This window comes from Talpa occidentalis, unplaced genomic scaffold, assembly GCF_014898055.3.
Source record: "Talpa occidentalis isolate TD23 unplaced genomic scaffold, MPIMG_talOcc4v2.1 talOcc4.13, whole genome shotgun sequence".
NCBI classification, from domain to species: domain Eukaryota; kingdom Metazoa; phylum Chordata; class Mammalia; order Eulipotyphla; family Talpidae; genus Talpa; species Talpa occidentalis.
In genome coordinates, this window is record NW_023601322.1 from 29,536,878 (window position 1) to 29,556,958 (window position 20,081).

General features: G+C 35.6%; 1 protein-coding gene across 3 annotated transcripts in view; it reads right to left on the minus strand.

Annotated features, from left to right (window-relative positions):
* The window catches only part of GALNT1 (polypeptide N-acetylgalactosaminyltransferase 1), a 96,384-nt gene that overhangs the window by 26,297 nt on the left and 50,006 nt on the right, over positions 1-20,081 (minus strand). For all 3 annotated transcript variants that reach the window (XM_037508652.2, XM_054694098.1, XM_054694097.1), the window contains one exon: positions 114-280. In XM_037508652.2, the coding sequence (XP_037364549.1) occupies positions 114-280 (167 nt within the window). The remainder of the gene's footprint in view (positions 1-113; positions 281-20,081) is intronic.

The window sequence follows — 20,081 nt, forward strand, 5'->3', positions numbered from 1 at the left end:
TAGGACAAATTAGAAGTTTGTATAAAATTAGGTTAAAAATGAGAGCAGCTAGCTTTTTAACCATTAATGACAAAAGGTGTAGCATATTATTGGCATTAAGATTTAAAATTTACCTCTTTCACTGGCATCATCTACTAGAACAATTTCTTCTAGCATGTGTCTTGGTGAGCGATTAATGACACTATGGACAGTTCGAAGAAGAGTGCTCCAAGCCTCATTGTGGAAAACAATCACCACACTTGTTGTAGGAAGATTATCTGGATACACCTTTGTTTTACACCTAGAGACAAAGCAAATGCCTTTATAAAAAGTGACTGTTAAGATAGCATTATCAATGAATTGGGACTAGAAAGGGTAACGGAACAATAAAAACAGCTCTAGTGGTGGGATTCTAGGTAACCTTTCAATGATTTAAATCTTGGTTAATGTTGCATATTTAATAAAAAGTACCTATTTAAACTTATATGTTTATGGTTTAAATTATTTTAAAGATGTCAAATGTATTCTTAAAATTAGGTACCTCTTCCTGATAATGTTTTCGGTTGACTCATTTTAATGGAGAATGTGCTAAGGGGTATCATCAACTCCAAACTGAATGCATCTTAAGAATCCAAATAGACTGGGGCCTCCCTGGTGGCGCAAGGGGTTAAGCACCGTACTATGAAGCAATCCGCAGCCTCTGCAGCACAAATTCAATCCCCAGGCAGCCAAGGAGCAATCTACATGGTACAGCAGACCTCTCCTGACTTGCCTGCTGCTCCCCTCAGCAGTGTATTTCAGTCAGTCTGCCTGTTCTGTTCCCCACTCTGTCTCTGGTGAATCTTCTCACACCACCCCCTCCCATCTCTGGCCTGTACCCCAGCTCTTGTATGCATAAATAAATCTTTAAAAAAAAAAAAAAAAGAACCCAACTACACAAAAAGATGAGTCTACACAGTTTAGAAATAAAAATAAAAATACACCTTCTACAAAGAAGACAGCTAATATTTACTGAGTGTCTATTATATACTAGGTACTAATAATTCTATGAGGTACTAGAGCCACAAATGAGAAGCTGAGGACAGACACAGTGAGGGAGCAGGAAGGGCAGATTGAGGACTCCACAGTCCATGCTGTGCTGATCAAACTCTTGATGTGCCTCTTCCATAGTTAAATATCAACATGTAGTTAGTAAAAACTGCATCAGAAATGCAGTCATCAGAAAGACCAAACATACTCAAAACATACGCGCAATCAGTGTATTAATTGTATTTTTTTTAAGCACATCTTTCAATCTGTTAACCAGATGAAACTACCAGACAACAGATTACTGAGGAAGAAGAATAGAAGTGACTGGATTATCAAGAGATGTGTTTTCAAAGACCCCTAACAACTGCATATATAACACTTTCAGGTTCCCCAAATTATAACAGTTGCTCTAGTCATCTTTCCACCCTCCCCCTTGCTCTTTCAATAGCTCCTTAAATCCTGTGGTCTCTCCAGTTTCATTTGTTATTATCTGTCAATGGGAGAGAAGAAAAGAGAAGGGAGAATGAGAAAAATACCAACAAAACCCCTCATTTGAAGCTTCCACAACAACGCTACTGACAGGTGAGGATATTAACCATTTTACTGAAGAGGTGCTAACCTTACTTACTGAATGCATCACACTAGGGCTGCTAGTTGTCAGCTAGAAGGAAGAAATGAGAAATGGAAGGGAAAAAAATATAACAAGGTAAAAAGGGTTGAAAGGAGAGGTGACAGGAAAGTTCACTATCAGCCTCATCAACACTAGTCTGTTCTCGATTTTTCTTCATTAAACCCCACTTCAACACCCTCCCTTTACCATTCCCAAGATCCCCTTTCACAGTGTGGTCTCCATCTCCTATTACCAGTAACCTCATTATCCATTGACCCGAAGGACCATAGCTTCATTTCCACATCACTGTCAACGTCTTCTCACCTTATGTATACTCCAAGATCCACTCAAAGACCACAAAATCTGTCATCCCTTCTAAAACTCCCTCCCTCTAAGATTAGACTTCAGAGGTGAGATCCAAAAGATTTGGTCCCTATGCTATGGGAAGAAGAATGTGACTGCAGCATCCCACAAAAAAACTCCGAAGATATTTCCCATTCAAAATTGTTTTAAGTGACAGCTAGGGTAGAAGTGTCACTAGTATTATGCTTCATATATATCACAGGAGAGCATGCCAAGGGTACTCATGTTTTTATGGAAAGATCTATCTTGACTGCCTTACAGACCGTTGGAACAAGACTTTGAATAGCTTGTGTACAGGTAAAAGGGATTCAGAAAAAGTTATTTAACAATAATGTTATTTTTCATTCTAACATTATTTAACTAAATCATAGAAAGTAACAAATTTCTTTCCCATATTAATCCTACTGATTGTTATAGAATTAGAAAGCAGACAACTGCAAAGGTAAACTACAAAGCTGCCAGCTTACCAAAACAACAAAAAGAACAAAATCAAGTGAGAGCCAGAAGATGATCAGGCAAAATGTGCATTGCACAAATAGCATTGCTAGCCGTGTGCATGCTTAGGAAGTAGGTAGGAAGAAAAAAAAAATCTGAGACAGCAGGCTGTGCAGAAGACAAGTGATAAGCCAGATTTATCTCTTGGATGATATACAACAGAATTAAATTCTGAAACAGTATAAAAGGAAAACTATAAGAACACTGGCAGTAAGAAAGACTAAAGTGGAAATCACAATGGAATGGAAGGTTCAGAAAACAAAGGTAATATTAGGAGCCAGATCCAGAAGAACAGATACAAAAAAGAAACTAATTTCCTTTATCAAAGAGTTAAATATACTTGTTCAGAGACTGTAAAAAACTCATTCTCTCAGAACAAAATAAAAAATATGGACAAATTATCATAACTGATCTTTGAACAGGTACACACACACTCTCTCACTCACTCACTCTCCCCTCTCTACCTGGGCAAAAAAACACTTGAGAAGAAAAATCCTTTCAGCATTCTAGCTCAGTTTTCCACTGGCGGGGTGGGGCTGGTTTGGGAGGTCCCGCTGGGAAGGTGAGATACAGAGCTAAGGATGAGCAGGAAGGCCACAAGCAGTGATATGAAGCAGCATTCATCCACCCTGTCCATTGAGTCGTTTACCCTTATACATGAAAATTAGCCAGTATAAGGTTCTGCAACTTGAAAAAAAAGTTACATACAGGGTGTGGTTTAGGAAGAGAGGAGAAAGAAGAGTCTTAACTTCTTATTGTGATGTAATATACAGATAAAAAAGATGACAACCATAAACACAGTTGAATGAACTTCCACAAAGTGAAAGTTGTTGAACTGCTAGTTACAGATGACTTTTGTTTCTTTTTAATGAACTTTAATTAAAAGGAGTAACACAGAGTAGTGGGCCTCAAAATATTTTGACTTAAAATCTCATGATTAAGAACTGGGAATCCCAAATTGCTTTTGTTTATGTGGATTATAGCTATTTACCATATTGTAAATTAAAACAGAAAAATTTTAACAATAAAGCACAAAAAAATTACACTGGCTATCAGAGAGCTGATATTGTGTCATATAGTGTGCCCTTTATGCACTCTGAGATCCAAATACACCTTTCATTGCTACTGTCTGGGAGTGGAACTGCCCCCTAAATCTCCTTTGCTGCTGGCAAAATTCAAAGATGACAACCTTTGTCAGTAAAGGGTGTTGGAAACTTCCCGGTTCCAGTGTGATTATTTGTTTATCCTCCTTCCCACTGTGTGGCTACCACTGAAGTGTGGTGGATACCAGAGGCATTTTTCTCCACTGAGTTTCAGTAGCATCGCCAGCAAATTCTCAGTCGCCTAATCACCCTAGCAATGGGCTTCCCAGATATGGCTGCCTGCACTCTGTAGAGGTGGCTTCTGTTAGCCAGTTCTGGCTCTGATTTCCAGACCAAGTGCTTTTCCTGCTTGTGAGGCATACCTACCAGTCCACACACCAAGGGTCCTGCGCATCAAGTCTGGCCAGAGGTTACCAGCATTTGACCTAGCCATTAGGAGTCTACCTCAGAAAATTGAAAACCTATCCACACAAACATGTACACTAATGTTCTTGGCAACATTATTCATAATAGCCAGAAAATGGAAACAACCCAAATGTTCATCATCTGGTGATGGGAGAAATAAATGGGGAATAGCTATATAATTGGAAAACACTGGGCAAAAGTGAGCAAAAGATACACGCTAGGTATGAGATAAATGAATCCCAGAAACATCCTTCTCACAGAAAACCCAGACACAAAAGACCACCTACTACATGACTTCACTTATATAAAATGTCCAGAAAAGGCAAATCCATACAAACAGAGTACATTAATGGTAACTTACCCTAGGATTAAGAGTGGGTACAGAAAGTGACTACAAATGTATACCAGAGATCTTTTTGGAGTGATGGAAATTTTCTAGAAGTGGTGGTGCTTGCATAACTCTCAGTTCACTGAAAATCACTGAATTATATATACTTTAAATGGGTGTACTTTCTGGTCCCAGCAAAGATGGAATAAATGCATTCCACTGTTTCTTTCAGTGAGTGGATCTACAAAGCCTGGGCAGAATGCACGAAGCAGCTCTCTGAGGAGGACTCTGCAATGTAAATGGTAGCAGGTCAACTGAGGAAGAACACGAGAATTCCAAGTTCCACCGAACCAGTGGTAAACTTCCCATTCCTCACTGATGGCATTCACCCATCTACATGCAAAGGCAGCTGCAGAACTGCAAGTGTGCACAAAGAGCGAACCCATGAGCAGCTCTCTGTCCAGTCTGAGGAACTTGAGCAACGGAAAGGTCAGAGAACAAACTCCCACCTTTTTTTCTTTCTTCTACCTTAGCAAGTTTGAGAAGCACTAGGTTAGAGTCATAAGTCTTCTAGGAGAGGGGGGATCTGTGGAACTCAGAATTACCTGAATAACTTTAGGCCTTTCATCAAAGGACTTGTTTTAGAAAACTGTTTCCCTCACCCCCTTCTGCCTTTCCCTTCTCACAATGCAATCTACAGTCAATTATTTTACCTTTTTTCTCTTCGTATTTACCTCCATAATTCTAAGTACTATATGTGCATTTTCATTTTTTCTAATTCTACATATTACATAATTTACTTCTTACTACAGAATATGAGGATTTATTTCCATGCCAATCCCCATCCCAACATACACACTTGACTAGTGCCTCAGCATCACAAAGTAGTTTTTATAAGTTTGGTTATATCACTATTTAAAGTTTATGTTAGAACTATATAAAACGTTATTCATAACTGATTTGTATATTGTGAATAATTTTCTGCACAACATCCCCTTCAATTCACCATGCGCTTTTTTTTTTTTGAAGGGGGGGTTAGTTTTCTGTACATTTGTTATAAATTCAAACAATTTAGGTGTACAGAGCAACAGAAGACTCTTGATACTCTTATTTTTATTATTTTTTCAACTGTTAAAGTCCCATTCTACTTACCCTAAATTTCTCAGGGCTTAATATAGTATTAGGAGTTTTGTATGTTTTATCCTTCCAATCAATCATAAGTGAGAAGTATTATCCTTCCCAATTTACAGTTGAGGAAACTGAGTTAAGAGGGAAAAAGTTTCTTGATACCAAATCAAAGTGAATTTGAACATATAATCCAATCTCTTCTCCATGTCCCGCTGAGTTATGATTTTCAAAGTATTCTTTGTTACCTACTATTTACCAATGACAAGTCATTATTTCTTGAGATTCTGGCTATCTGCCTGGCAATATTTGGCAATGCTACAAAATGTCTCTTCTGTATACTCTCATTCAGACAAGAATAATGAAAATCTAGCCATAAAGTGATGGCAGAGCATAGTGATTAAGATTACATGTTTTATCACTGAGAAATTTCACATGGGATACTTTTCACAAATCATTTATCTCCCCAAACCTGAGTTCTCCATCTGTAAACTGGGCATAGTACTACTCTGTTTCTCAACTGCTTAAGTATAACAATGTGTTCAGTGTCTATTATACAATAAGTACTCAACAAATGGTATTATTACTTTTTAAGCACCTAACACTAATTACATAGGACAGAATTGCCATATTAGGGGAAATGAGTCTTAAGTCTTCTTTCCTAAGCTCACATATTACAAAAGTTATTCATTGATCGTTAACTTCTATTTAACCCCTTTTCATAAGGGAACATGTCATTTTTTTTCTCTCCAGTTTTCCTTAGGGAATATATCCTTAGAGATTCTACAAGGCAAAAAGATTTTTGGCAGGCACAGGACAATCTGGACAGCGTCTTATACACCACCAGTTTAAGCCCATGGCTTAAAACAAGCAATGAATTAAAAAAAAAACTTAACAGAGGGATAGTTAATATTTAATATTTCATTGTGAATATGCTTCAGAAGCCAGAGAGTAATTGGTAAAAAAGAGAGTGGGATGGAAAAGCATGGTTGGAGTTGGCTTTTCTTGAGAATTGCACTGGCACCAAGAGCTCATCCCCAGAACAGAGGTCTTCTCTATATCCAAGGCACATATCCTTTTCTATATCAATTATTCAAAGCACTACAAAATCCTCACAACCACTCTTAGTATTTTCCTTATTGTTTGTACAGGAATCCTGGGGCCAAGTAACTTATCTAAAGTCACAAAGCAAGTAAATGGAAGAACAGACCCAGACTTCGCCAGCATTAAGATATTAATAGAAACCCACATAGAGAAAATTCAAAAGGGACAAAGGGAGAAAAAAAGGGGACAATGACTGAAAAGCTCTAGCTTGTAAAGATAAATCCACACCTTGACAATTACAATTTGGCTAAGTCTTACTATGAAAGGAATAAAAATAAAATGTAGAGTTTCCCAATGGAGAGGAAAAAAGATGAATTCTAAAAATATTATCAACTGAAATTATCAATTAGTAAAGCAAAAAAGAGAAAAAAATAGGTTGAAATTTATGAAACTGTCATTTTCAACAGTCAAAAATGAATATGAATTTCATATAGGCTCAGGCTAAAATCCAAACCTTAATATTCACAATAAAGATTCATCACCATTAAAGATAAACTAGAGTAAATTAAAAATATAAAATCCAGCCACCTAATGAAGATACACCTAAAACAAAATCATACAAACAACTGCAAATAGAAAAAAAAATTAGACACACCGAGAAAATGTTAAACTAAAGGAAGTGTAGCAATATCAAAAAATGGGGGAATGATAGTGAAGATACAGTAAACACTGGAATAAAAAGACAATTTTTTTCTTAAGTATGTCCACTGCTGAAGCCTTGAAAAACAAACTAGCAGAATGAGAGAGTATCAAATCCACAATCATGGGAGATTTTTAAAATACAACTTAATCAGAATCTAGCAGATCATGGACACCAAAACAAAAACTGGGTGTAACAGGCAACTAAACATTATTTGAATGCAGAGGAAACATATTTTTAAAAAACTAAACACTTTCTAAGTCACAAAGGTTTCAACAAATTTCAAACAGATCATGTTCATATACAGATAATGATCACTGACCAATATTAAATTAATTAGAAATCAAGGATAAAAAACAATAATAAAATGAAAAGACAACAAGAAATGTGTATGGAAATTTCAAAATAATTTTCAAGTCTTTCTGGGTTAAATAGAAATCAAATGGAAATTACAGAAGTAAAATGGAAATGACAAACTACAGATGAATAGATGAAAATACTATATATAATACTACTACGATGTACTAAAGTGATGCACAGATATAGACTTAGAACCTTTAATACATTTATTAAAAAACAAAAATATTATTTTAAAGTGTTTAAAGATGTAAGAAAACATTAAATACAAAAAGAATTTACATAAATAACAAATTAAAAAAACAACTGGATAAACAAAAGGAAAAGCTACTTTAAAAGTTAAAAATTAAAAAATAAATTACAAACCACTAATACTGTTAGGAAAAAAAAGAAAACAATGTTAAGAATGAGGATAGTTACCTAATTATAGATCTAGTGGAAATGTCTTATAAGTATAAGCGACTGAAGATAATGCTATAAAAAAATTAAAAACCCATGTCATTGTGAATTACCCAAACTTTTAACTGCAATTTCGCTAAGTCCTCTAAACCTGTGCTCTATGAAATTCATGGTTATTGTCATCAGCAAAATTAGCAATATTCACAATCTTTTCTCTAAATATTCCCTTCATCTGTTAACACTAAATAAGATATCACCAAGAAAACTGCTTCCTGAGAAGCTTTTCAAAGGGAGGCTGGTTTTTGTTCCATATTCCCTGTACCACTGAGTCTGGAGGTGGGAACAGGTATCTTATTCTTCACTGCAGATTCATAACTATTGTTTCTCCCTCTTCCCTAAGAAGACTCAGGTTCTTTAAAAAAGGTGCTATCAGAAGTTGTCACTCCCTTCTGTTACAGTAAGTTCTATCACCTTTCTTATCAATTCTGTCACTATTCACAGTCATTACAGTATACAAGTAGTCAATTAATCAATACCCTGCCTTCTCTGACCTTTGTTCTGTTCTCCTCTCTTCCAGTGCAACTGTCTTCCACCACATATCATCCACTTAATCTCATGCTGTACCCCTGCACCATGTCATTATTGATAATTTCCATTTATGCATCCCAATCTTTGGTCACATTCCCCACACTCTCTCCCTACCCCAATTGTGGCTTGTTCTAACCCAGTTACACCATAATCCCAGATCTTTAAGCTTCCTTCATTGGAACCTCCAATCCTAACCCTTTTATCTTTTAACTTTTCTTTACCCTCGCCTCATGCTTTCTAGTTCCTCTACTCTGCTGAGATCCACAATGCTTTATTTATAATCACTACCTTCTATCTCCTATCCCTCTATCAAATCAGCTGGCAAAATCCAACCTTAGCTAAATCCATCTTTTCCATTGATTTTGTACCTGCACTGGAGCTGCCGAGTATAAAGATAACATATCATCATGATGAATATTCTCACCTTGAATTTATAAACCACCAACCTCAAGTGGGCTCTATCCAGTATTCTGCATTTCCTAGTCAATTCCTTTAAATTTCCCATCTCTGCAGATTTTCAAAAGCTTTCCCACACACCTTACTCACTGGTATTAAAGATGTTTCCAATTCCATGAAAAAATTAAAGCCATCAGAAGAGAATTTCCATACTCCCATCAACTCATATACCATCCTATAAGCATCTGTGACCATGAGCGCTGTTTTTCCCCACTACACAACGCATTAATTATCCTTGTTCCTTTCTAAAGCCAACTACATTCCTTCTCACCTATTCAAGGTCAACATTCAGTCTATAATATTCGCCTCTCAAATTTCCCTCAAAGGCATCATTCCCACAGATATACAAACATACTGCACTATATGCCATCTTCAATAAGAAAAAGAGCGTTCTCCCTTGGTTGTGTAACCTCCCAAGCTAACAACCCCATTTTCCTCCTTTTTAAAACAAACCTCAAAAGCACTGCTACACTTACTGTCTCCACCGCTTCACCTCCCACTTTGTTTCTCCCATTTTTGTCAAATTTTTTTTACGATGATGTCTATAACATAGTGCACAAAACATAAATTTAGAGCTGAATGAGTTATCACATAGCAAACGCCCACGTAATCATGACTCAGGTGAAGAAATACAACACTGCCAGCATCTCACAAGTTCCCCCTTGCCTCTGCTACCTTTTCTTTTCTTCTGAAAAGTGACCAATCACTATCCTAACTCTTAACATAATTGGTTTTTGCCTGCTTTTGACCTTCCTAGAAACAGCATTATACTGTATATATTCTTGTATGATTAGTTTGTTCAGTATAATGTTGAGTTTCATTCACATTGGTATATATAGCTTTTGTTTATTTCCATTGCTATCAAGTATTCCCTTGTATGAAAAGTGCCACATTTTATACTTAGGTTGTATTCAGTTTGGAGTCAATACAGATACTGTCAATACAAGTACTGCTATAAACATTTTTGTTCTGATCTCTTAATGCATACATGCATGCATTTGTTAGATAAGCCCAGGAGTGTATCAGCTGGGTCATGAAGTATGATAACGTGCATTTCAGTTGATACTGATTAGATATTTCTCAATATGGGAGTAACAATTTACACTACTATGGACAGTGGGTGAGGGCATGAAGTATTTATTATGGTTTTATGGTTTTTCAATTACTAATAAGGCTGACTATCCTGTCTTATGTTTACTGGTCATCTGGGTAACCTTTTCCTTGAAGAGGGGTTGAAGTCTCTCACCTATTTTTCTACTGGGTTGTCTTTTTCTTACTGATGTCTAGGAGCTCTTTATACATTCTGGACCTGAGCACTTTGTTGGTTATGAGTGTCACAAAGATCTTTCCTGTGACGCCACTTCAATATTTTCCAATTTTTAAAAAATTAATCAAAAATCCTTAATGATATCTCACTTATTAAACTTTTTCTGTATTTCTTATGCTTTTTTGTATCTCGTTTAAGAATTCTTTCCTTACCCCAAGGTTATAAAAATATTCTTCTATGTGATTTTCTAGGACCATTACTGCTTTGCTATGACATTTTGATACACACGGACTTGATTTTTCTGTATCATGTGATGTAAAGGTATTGTTTTCAGTTTTGTGCTTTAATATCCTCTTTCTCCTCTTCTCTTCTTCCTCCTACTACACAGTGCCTTCTTGTTCTAAATCAAGTGCTCATGTAGCATGAGAATGATTATAAACTATTTTGTTTCACTGATCTGCTTGTCTGTCCTTACAATACCATAGTCTCTTAGTTACTATAGTTTTGTGAGAAATCTTGATAGCTTATTGCAAATCTTTCTTATTTTGCAAGGATGTCTGGCTCCTCTATATCTTTGCATTTCCAGTTACATTTGAGACTCCATTCCTCGAATTACACACACACACACACACACACACACACTCACAAATGTGGTTGACTGGGACTAATGAATCTATAAATCAATTTAGAAAAAATCTACATTTTTATAACATTGAGTCATCCACCCATGAACATGGTGTACTTCTCTGAATTTATATCTTTAATTCCCTCAATATTTTAGAATTGTCTTTTAAGAGTTTCCTGTACTTGATATTTTCTGATTGCATTTTAAGTGGTATTTTTAAAAAAAATCTATTTTCTAATCTTTGTTAGAAAAAATGACATATAGAAATATTTTCTTATATTGATCTTAAAACCATCAAACTTGCTAAACATGTATTGATTCTAATCCTTTATAATTCTTTTGGATTTCCATTATACAAAATCATGTCAGTTATAAGTAATATGTTTTCCTTTCTTCTTTCCAATGCTTCCTTCTTTCTACTGCCATCTTACTCTGGCAAAAACCTTCAGTATGACATTAAATAGAAGTAACAATAATGGGCATCTGTATCATGTTTCAAATTTCAAAGAGAAAACCTTCAAAACACTATTATTAAATATGACTATTTGCTATGGGGCTCTGTTTTGTTTTACAGATACCCTTTAGCAGATTCAGGAAGCTCTCTTCCATAAATGTTTGCTGAAACTTTATTATGACTAGTGACAAACTTTAATCAAATTCTTTTTCTGAATCTACTGAAATGATCACATATATAACTTAACTTCTTTCTTCTTGTTAATGTGGCAAATTTAAGTGATTTTCAAATACTACACCAATCTTGCATGCCTGAAAAAACCAATTTGGTTTTAATGTATAATTAACTTTATACATTTCTGGATTCAGCTAACATTTTATTTGTAATTCTGCATTTATGTCTGTCAATGAGATTGGCCTGCAAAACTCCTTTCTTGTAGTGTCCTTACATGCTTATCTCAGAAAACAAGTTTGATTATATTCCTTCTCTTGTCTAGTATCTAAAAAATGTGTTTGTATAAGTTGTCATTACTGTTTCCTTAAATGTTTCGTATAATTTATTGGTAAGGCCATCTATGCTTGGAAGTTTGTGACTGCGTATATCTGTGTGTGTAAAGGTTCTAAATCATTTTTTTTAATAAATTAATTTTTTAAAAGACGTATTTATTTATTTATTTATACAAGCACTGGGTACAGTCAGAAGTGCAGGAGGGTGAGAGAATTCACCAGAGCCAGAGCGGGGAGCAGAGCAGGCAGAAGGAGCGAAGTACACTGCTGAGGGGAGCAGCGGGCGGCAGGAGGTCTGCGCGCCATGTGGGACCCTCCTCCGGTGGCCAGGGAGCAGCCGGGGATGGAACCGGTTGTGCAGCTTTACAACCCAGCGCTCAACCGCTGCACCACCATGGAGGCCCAGGTTCTAAATCATTAATTAACAGTTATGGTGCTTTATATTTTCTGTTCTTTTTTCCTTGAATCACTTGTATTATTCTAGGAATTAGGTAATTTTATCTAAACTTTTTTTTTTAAAGATTTATTTATGCATACAAGAGCTGGGGTACAGGCCAGAGATGCAAAGGGGGGAGGGTGAGAGGACTCACCAGAGACAGAGTGGGGAACAGAACAGGCAGACTGACTGAAATACACTGCTGAGAGAAGCAGCGGGCAAGACAGGAGAGGTCTTGCCCATGTGGGCCATATGGGTTGCTCCCTGGCCAGCCGGGGATCGAACTCATGCTGCAGAGGCTGCAGACTGCTTCATAGTGCAGTGCTTAACCCCTTGTGCCATCAGGGAGGCCCCAATTTCATCTAAACTTATTGGGATGATTATAATATCCATTTATAACCTAAATGTCTCCACAGTGTATAGTACTATCTTTTCATTCCTCATATTTAGCATTTAATAAAGGTTGTTTTTTGTTACTCTTTTCAAAGAACTAACTTTTGGCTTTATTTGCCCTTTACACTCTGCTTGTATTGTTTTATTAATCGCTGCCCTTTGTATTATCTTTTAAGATCTAGGTCTATACCTAGAGAAATTGACCTGATAGGAGAAAAATAAACATTAAAATTATTTTTAATGTCTACTTTCTCCACTCAACTAATGTTCACAATCTTCTGGTGATTGCAACATGCATCACTGATTTATTTATTTATTTTTAAAGATTTATTTATTTATACAAGCACTGGACACAGTCAGAAGAAGGGGGGGGGTGAGAGAATTCACCAGAGCCAGAGTGGGGAGCAGAACAGGCAGACCAATGAAGTACACTGCTGAGGGGAGCAACAGGCGTGGCAGGAGAAGTATGTGTGCTATGTGGGACCCTCGCCAGCGGCTGGGGATAGAACAGGTGCTGCAGAGGCTGCAGGCAGCCTCACAGCCAGCACTCAACTGCTGCACCACCGGGGAGGCCCCATCACTGATTTATTAAAGGCTGATGTTAATTGGTATTTTCACCCACTTAACATACCAACAGCAGACCTGCACGTTTACTCCATTAGAAGAAAATTTGTTCTATATTTTACATTTATAAATATTTTTTATCCCATATTATTGTTTTAGAAGTTGACATTAATTTATCTATATGTACCATTTCTATTGCTCATCCATCATTACTATATCTGATCATTCCAGTAGATAGTTTTCTTTTTGCTTAGAGAATACTTTTATTGGTTTAAAGTGTAGATAATTTTTTGTTTTTCTGTCAAAATGTTTTACTTTGAAGGATATCTTTGCTGTAGTTAATCTCATAGCCGTTAAAAGATATGCTATTATCTTTTGGCTTTCCTGGCTTGTTTCTTCTTGAGAAGCAGTTGTCAGATTTCACATTGCATCTTTGACGGTAATCTTTATCTTTCCTTTCCTCTGGTTGTTTTTGGAATACTTTCTCTTGCTTTGGTTTGCAACAGTTTCATTATGGTGTACCCATGGATGATGTGGCAGGCATCCTGCTCAATGGTCATCAAACTTACTGATTGTGTTCCTTAATATCCTTCATTGGTTTCGGAAAATTCTGAGCCATTGTACTTTCAAAAATTCCTACCACTCTGTTGTCTTTCTTGTTATACGACTACAATTTGTTGACAATTTTAGACCTTCTATGTATCTCCTAAATCTCTTACTACCTATTCTATAATTCCCATCCTTCCAATACTCCTTGCCTCATTCTGGATAACTACTTCTTGATACATAATTCAGTTCATTAATTCTTTCTTCACCTATGTTTAATCAGCTGCAAAATCCATCCATTGTTATTAATTTTTATTATACCTTTCCAGTTCTAAAATTTCCACTTGAATATACTGTAATGGACTCCAGGCCTCTGTTAAAAGCCTCAATCTTGTTTTTAATTTTCTTGAACACAGAAATATTACATAAAATCATTTAAGTCTGTGTCTGATAACTGTTACCTGGAGTCCTATTGGATCTATTTCTATTGTATTTTTTCCCATGTTGTCTTGTTTCCTCATGTATCTGTCCTTTTTTTTTACTGCATCACAGAAACTATGTATGAAATACCATTAAAAAATTTTTAGGCTTAAGAATTTCCTTCAGAGAGGATTTACATTGCTTCTAGAGAGAGCTAGAGGTACTAGTAAACTCTGAATACCTGAATTCATTTTCACAGATTGAGACAGTAAAGTTGGGCTCAGCCACCACAAATCTAATACTCAGAGCTTAAAGCAAAGCATGAGTGAAGGGGTTTATCAAACACTCCCCTCTCCCCGTATACATATAATACACACTCTATAGACTCTGGACTCTAGTTTTTATGCCCTAGCACCAAAAGGCTGTCAGAAGCACTACTTAGTTTTTCTCTGTTTGCCTTCTGGACTCAGCAGGTGCTTCTACGTAAAAAAGTAGCCTCCAAAATTCAAGTTCACTGATCTGGATCTCCATCTTCCCTCCTATTTTGGCTCTGCCTTCTAACCTCTAGATGTTTTTAAGCTGACTACTTTCATATATTTTCTTTCACTTTTGGTTGTCCTCATGGGGAAAGTTGGGTCCCAATTACTAAGACCACCACTATAGAAAGTGGAAGTCTTCTCCATTCTTTTAAATCAAAGCTTCACTCCTATCATCCACAGAAATTTTGTACAAGTTCCACACGCTGAAACCAACTGGTCAATTCAGACACCTCCTCATACTTAACCTTTCAATAGCATTTAATACACTTGACACTTTTTCCTTGTAACCTTTTTTTGATTTCTAAGGCAATGGATGCCTTTTCCCTCTCACCTAACTTTTTCTGTTGGGTTTTTTTTTTTTTTTTTTTGGTAGATATTCCTTCTCCTCCTCTCAACCTTGAGAAGCGGGCATGCCAGTCATCTGACTTCTTTCTCATCTCCTCCATACCCAAGGCTATCTCAGCCAATCCCTTGTCTTTAAATTTATTGTTTCCTTTTATAATTCTAGCTTCAACATCTCCACTTAACTCCAGGTCTTTAAAGTATGGGCTAAAAACTCTTGATTTCTACTCCCCAAATCTCTACTTTCCTCTTCTTTCCATCTTGGCCAACTGTTACAATTCACATGTCTGCTCAGTTCTGTATACTTTTTTCTTTTGTTCCAAATCTAATCCATCGGCATTCTGATGGGTTCCATCTTTAAAATGCAACCAGAATTCAAAAACTTCCTGTCTTGTGTTATTCTAGTTCATGCCACGATTATGTGTCACTCATGCTACTGTTACATTCTGCATGAATGTGTAAAGAAATGTAACTCTCACTCACTGCTGTTGAAAAGTATAATTTGGTAAAATTTTAGTAAACTAAAATCAAAAGGCACTTACCTTTCAGCATTATTTTCCTTCTATGGTGACATGGTTTCAACCATAAACCATGGTAATAAATTTTATGTTCAAACAGACTGAAACAATGATTCATGAAATAAACTTTTACTACACTGTGGGTAAAGGCGTGAAGTTAATCAGTCGTTTGCATCTCATTGCACGAGAGCCTAATATTGTCCATCTGTTTCTCTTCTATTTCATTAATTAAGACACTAAAAGGTACTCACTAAATAGATTTCATGATGCAATAATGACTACAGGGTATGACTTTGAATTGGAGATGCCTTGTTTCACCAAAAACTGTCACATCTATACAAGAGAGAATACATGTAAAAGGATGTTTACAGAGACGTCTAAGTGTTAAATACATAAAACATAAAGTAGAAAAACAAAAGGCAAAGTATAGCACATTCCTATCAGTGACTTTTATGCAGTTAAAATGACCTGAAGCTACATGTATTGACAAGGATAAATCTTAAAATCAATGCCTGAACTAAAACAATTTTTAAAAGTCGCAAAAGGGACATGTATATATGCCACTTGTTATATTAAAAATATGAAACTATATTATTTATATGTACACAGAGATAAATACTTTTAAAACATTCATAGTAATGATAAATTAAAAAAATCAGACCTATCATTAAAGAGGAATAGATGAAGAGGGCATATACAAAGGGCTTTAACTGTAGCTGTAAGTTTTATTGATTAAAAACAAAACTATGAAGGAAATGAGGCAACTTATCAAGAGTCAATAAACCTGGTGTCTGGCAGAAAGGCTTGTCCTATAGCTTTTTGAATTTTAGATAATTTTACTTAAAAAATAAGTATCTAAAATAAGGAAATAGAAGGCTAGTTTAAAAAGTAAAATTTCTGAGATCATTAATAAAAGCCAGAATACATAATAAAAAATACTTCAAAGACAAACATTTTGAAGCATATTTTTAAAGTACAAGTCATGTCATGTGTCTGGGGCAATAGATAAAACAAAAAGATCAGGGAGTTCACTTTCATTTCACTTACATTTCTGTAACAGAGACATTTACAATTCATGAAGCAAGTAGGAACCAAATTCTAAGACAAATAAGGGTTAAAATAACTAATCTTTATGCGAGAATATTTTGTGTACAAAATTTTAACTGATGCAAAATATAGTTTAGCTTTACAACTACAAATCCTATTTATAGGAAAACAGCAATGTTACTGAAAGTATCCCCCAAAACATAAATCTTAAAAATTATAAGCAACTTTGATAAGTTCATCAAAATCATCTAAAGAAATTTAACATGTGAAGAAATAAAAAAATTCTACTAAATATATAATTTGTTTCCAGAATTTAATCTAGCATTAAAAAGAATAAATAAGGGGAACAAAATTTTCAGCAATTAGGTAGAGAAAGAAGCTAATTAAGAAACAGAGAGAGGCCTTGGTTCTAAGTTGATTCAGTTATTCTGGGCTATAGCAATCTCCCTGAGATAACCCATCAAGCAGTATGCTTTGGGGGACTGACTTTTTATTAATTAATTTTACTCAAGGACAATAAGTGGGGACTGACTAAGTTTTACACCAAAGTTAAAATTACTTGAAACACTGGAAAGACTAAAATGCTACTTTTATGCTAAATATCTCTTGACTATATGTTTAAAAAAGATAAATTATGGGGTTTTGGGTCTGTATTTTTTAAAAAGACAGTAATAAATTTAATAGAAAATTCAAGAGAATAGCTGGAAGATACGCTAGTTTCTCCCTAGAAGTAGAACAAAAAGACAAAGATTAAGAGAAGATTAAGAGAAATCATCAAACAGTCCAAAGTCTGGACAATATGAGTTCTAGAAAACAGGTGGGACACGTATGAGAGCAGTGCCATGAGGATGCATGCGAATGACCAGATTTCACATCTTTACTTGAACAAGCACATAATTCACTTGCGTTCACAAGGATATTGTACAAAACATATTTAACCTAACAATCTATAGGGAAGAAAGGAATGCAATTAATGACACCACAGCAAAATGTAGGCTGAGGAAAAATACAACACCCTCTACCTGGTTTCTTCAAACATTAAACCTTGAGGGAAAAAAAAGATGAAGAGGGAACCTGCATTCTAAGAGAGACTTCAGGGACACATCCACCAGTAGCAATGCATGGAACTTGCATGGGTCATGATACAAATACCATAAAAATGGAAAACCAGAGAAATCTGAACACTAGGTATTTCATATTAAGGAAATCACTGTTAATGTATTTTTAGGTGTGAAAGTGGCATCATTTTACTTTCATTCATATGACAGATGATGATTCATCTATCAGACATGCATAATGTAATGTTATCTTTAATAATTAAATAACGTAACTGATAATAACATTAAAGATACGTTTTTGCCCAGAGGTAGAAACTGTGCTTCTAATCTCACTCACCTGGTTGTTCTCAAAAGGCCATAAGCCACGTGGGCTTCTCCACTGGTCTCCTCCAGCCATGCCAAGTGGCCTACCCAGGAGTGAAAGATTCAAGTAATAGTAAAAGGCCAAACTGGAAATTACAGTGTATTTCGTAACGTAATCCTGAAAATGGCACTCACTCCACAACTTGTACACACAGACTAACCCTAGTACAATGTAGAAAGAAACTATACAAGGGTATAAATACCAGGAGATGGAGGTGGATGGAGTGCAGCTTAGAGTATAATGATAGGATAAGACAGGACTGTTAGATATTATTCAAGAACTGTGACAAATAATGATGGTTCATTACATTATCTCTATTTTTACATATCCTTGAAATTTTCCATAATAAAATGTTTTCAAAAAAATTTTTTAAAAGAACACCAGCACAGAGATGTAACAAGAAGGTATAAAAAGTAGTACTTTGCATCACTCCCCTTAAGTGTCCCAACCCCAAAGCCACCCAAAGGTTGGCAAGAAGGACCGGTCATTAGTAGCATGCACAAAGCAGGACTTTTTCAGCTCTGAAGAGTCCTCATCAAGTCCAAAGTTCAGTACACAGGCATGTGTCTCATCATTTAAACACTGTTTTTTAGTTGGTCACTGTCCAAAAACTTGTGGCTTAGTATACTCTTAAGAACTACTCATTAATAAAAATACCTTAAAGAACCACATAAAAGATAAAAAGAAAACATAACCATTTAATACAATATGCTGAGTAGTTTTGTGCTTAGGGGCATTATTAAAATTTAAAGAAAAAGAATCTACCATTAATAGTTGAGGTTCTTTGTAATACAGACATCATTAAAATGGTAAATGTAGACTTCCATAAGAATTAAGCATTCTATAGTAATTCTTAAATTGTCTAGGAAAATACAGTTTGTGAAAATGTAAGATTACAAAAAGGCTTCCTTTGATCTCCACTTAGCTAAATGAATAATACTGTTCATTCCCTCAGTTTAATTTTTACATGCACAACATTCAATGGTTACCTTATTATGACTCATACACAGTGTGCCAGGTTGTATACTATGGCATCTCTAAACAACTTTCAGCAGTTTTCCCTGGAGTCATTAATTGCTTAAATTTTCCCCATTGACATTATTAATATTTTACCCCAAACTCCCATCAACTTGCCTAAATTTCTTTTAAACAAATTTAACTGCATCAGGTTTGACTTCAAAAGCATCTTTTTGAAGTCTCTCCTGTGTTTTCTGATCCACTCCAGTCTGGATTGGCTGCCTTTCTGCCAGCACAACTGTTATCACAGGGTCTCCCTTCACCATCTTTCAGGCATCCCCACCATCTCTCAACACACATTGAATTATCTGTTTTCCACATCTTGTGCCTTCCTTTTCCATGGTTTCAGTAACTGTTTAGAGGGCACAATCTTCAGTAACTTCCCAAGAAAGGATGTGTGACAGTTCTTGAATCCTGGCATTTACAAAGATATCCCTATCTAGCTGTATCTAACCAGATTTTAAGTTTGCACAGATATAAAATTCTAAGTTGGAAATTATTTTCCTTGAGAATTTTGCTTCTTTGTTCCCACAGATGCTAGATCTGTGTTGATGGTAACCTGCATTCTTTTCTAAAGAAACCTAAGAAGTATTTTGTGGGGGAGACCCTACTGTTCTGAAATTCATAATGCCTTGGGGTATGGCCTATTTTCATTTATTGTCCTGACAACTTGGCAGGCCCTTTTAATCCAAAATCTGTATAGTTTGGTTCTGGACTATTTTGTGCATAAACCTCTCCCCCATTTTTGTTGTTCTTCTCTCTGAGATGCCTATTAATCAAATACTATGCTCCTTGAGTGTCACTTCCATTTCATATACTTTTACTATTGTCAATCTCTTTGTCCCTATGGTCCATTTCTATAAAGACTTCCTCCCACACTGCTTTCAGTTTTTGTTTTCCAAAAGCTATTTTTGGTTCTGTCGGTGTTATCTGTCAAGTAACTATTCTATTATTTATAATTTTTAAAAATTTTTTTTACATCGTCGTTCATTTTTGAACAGTAT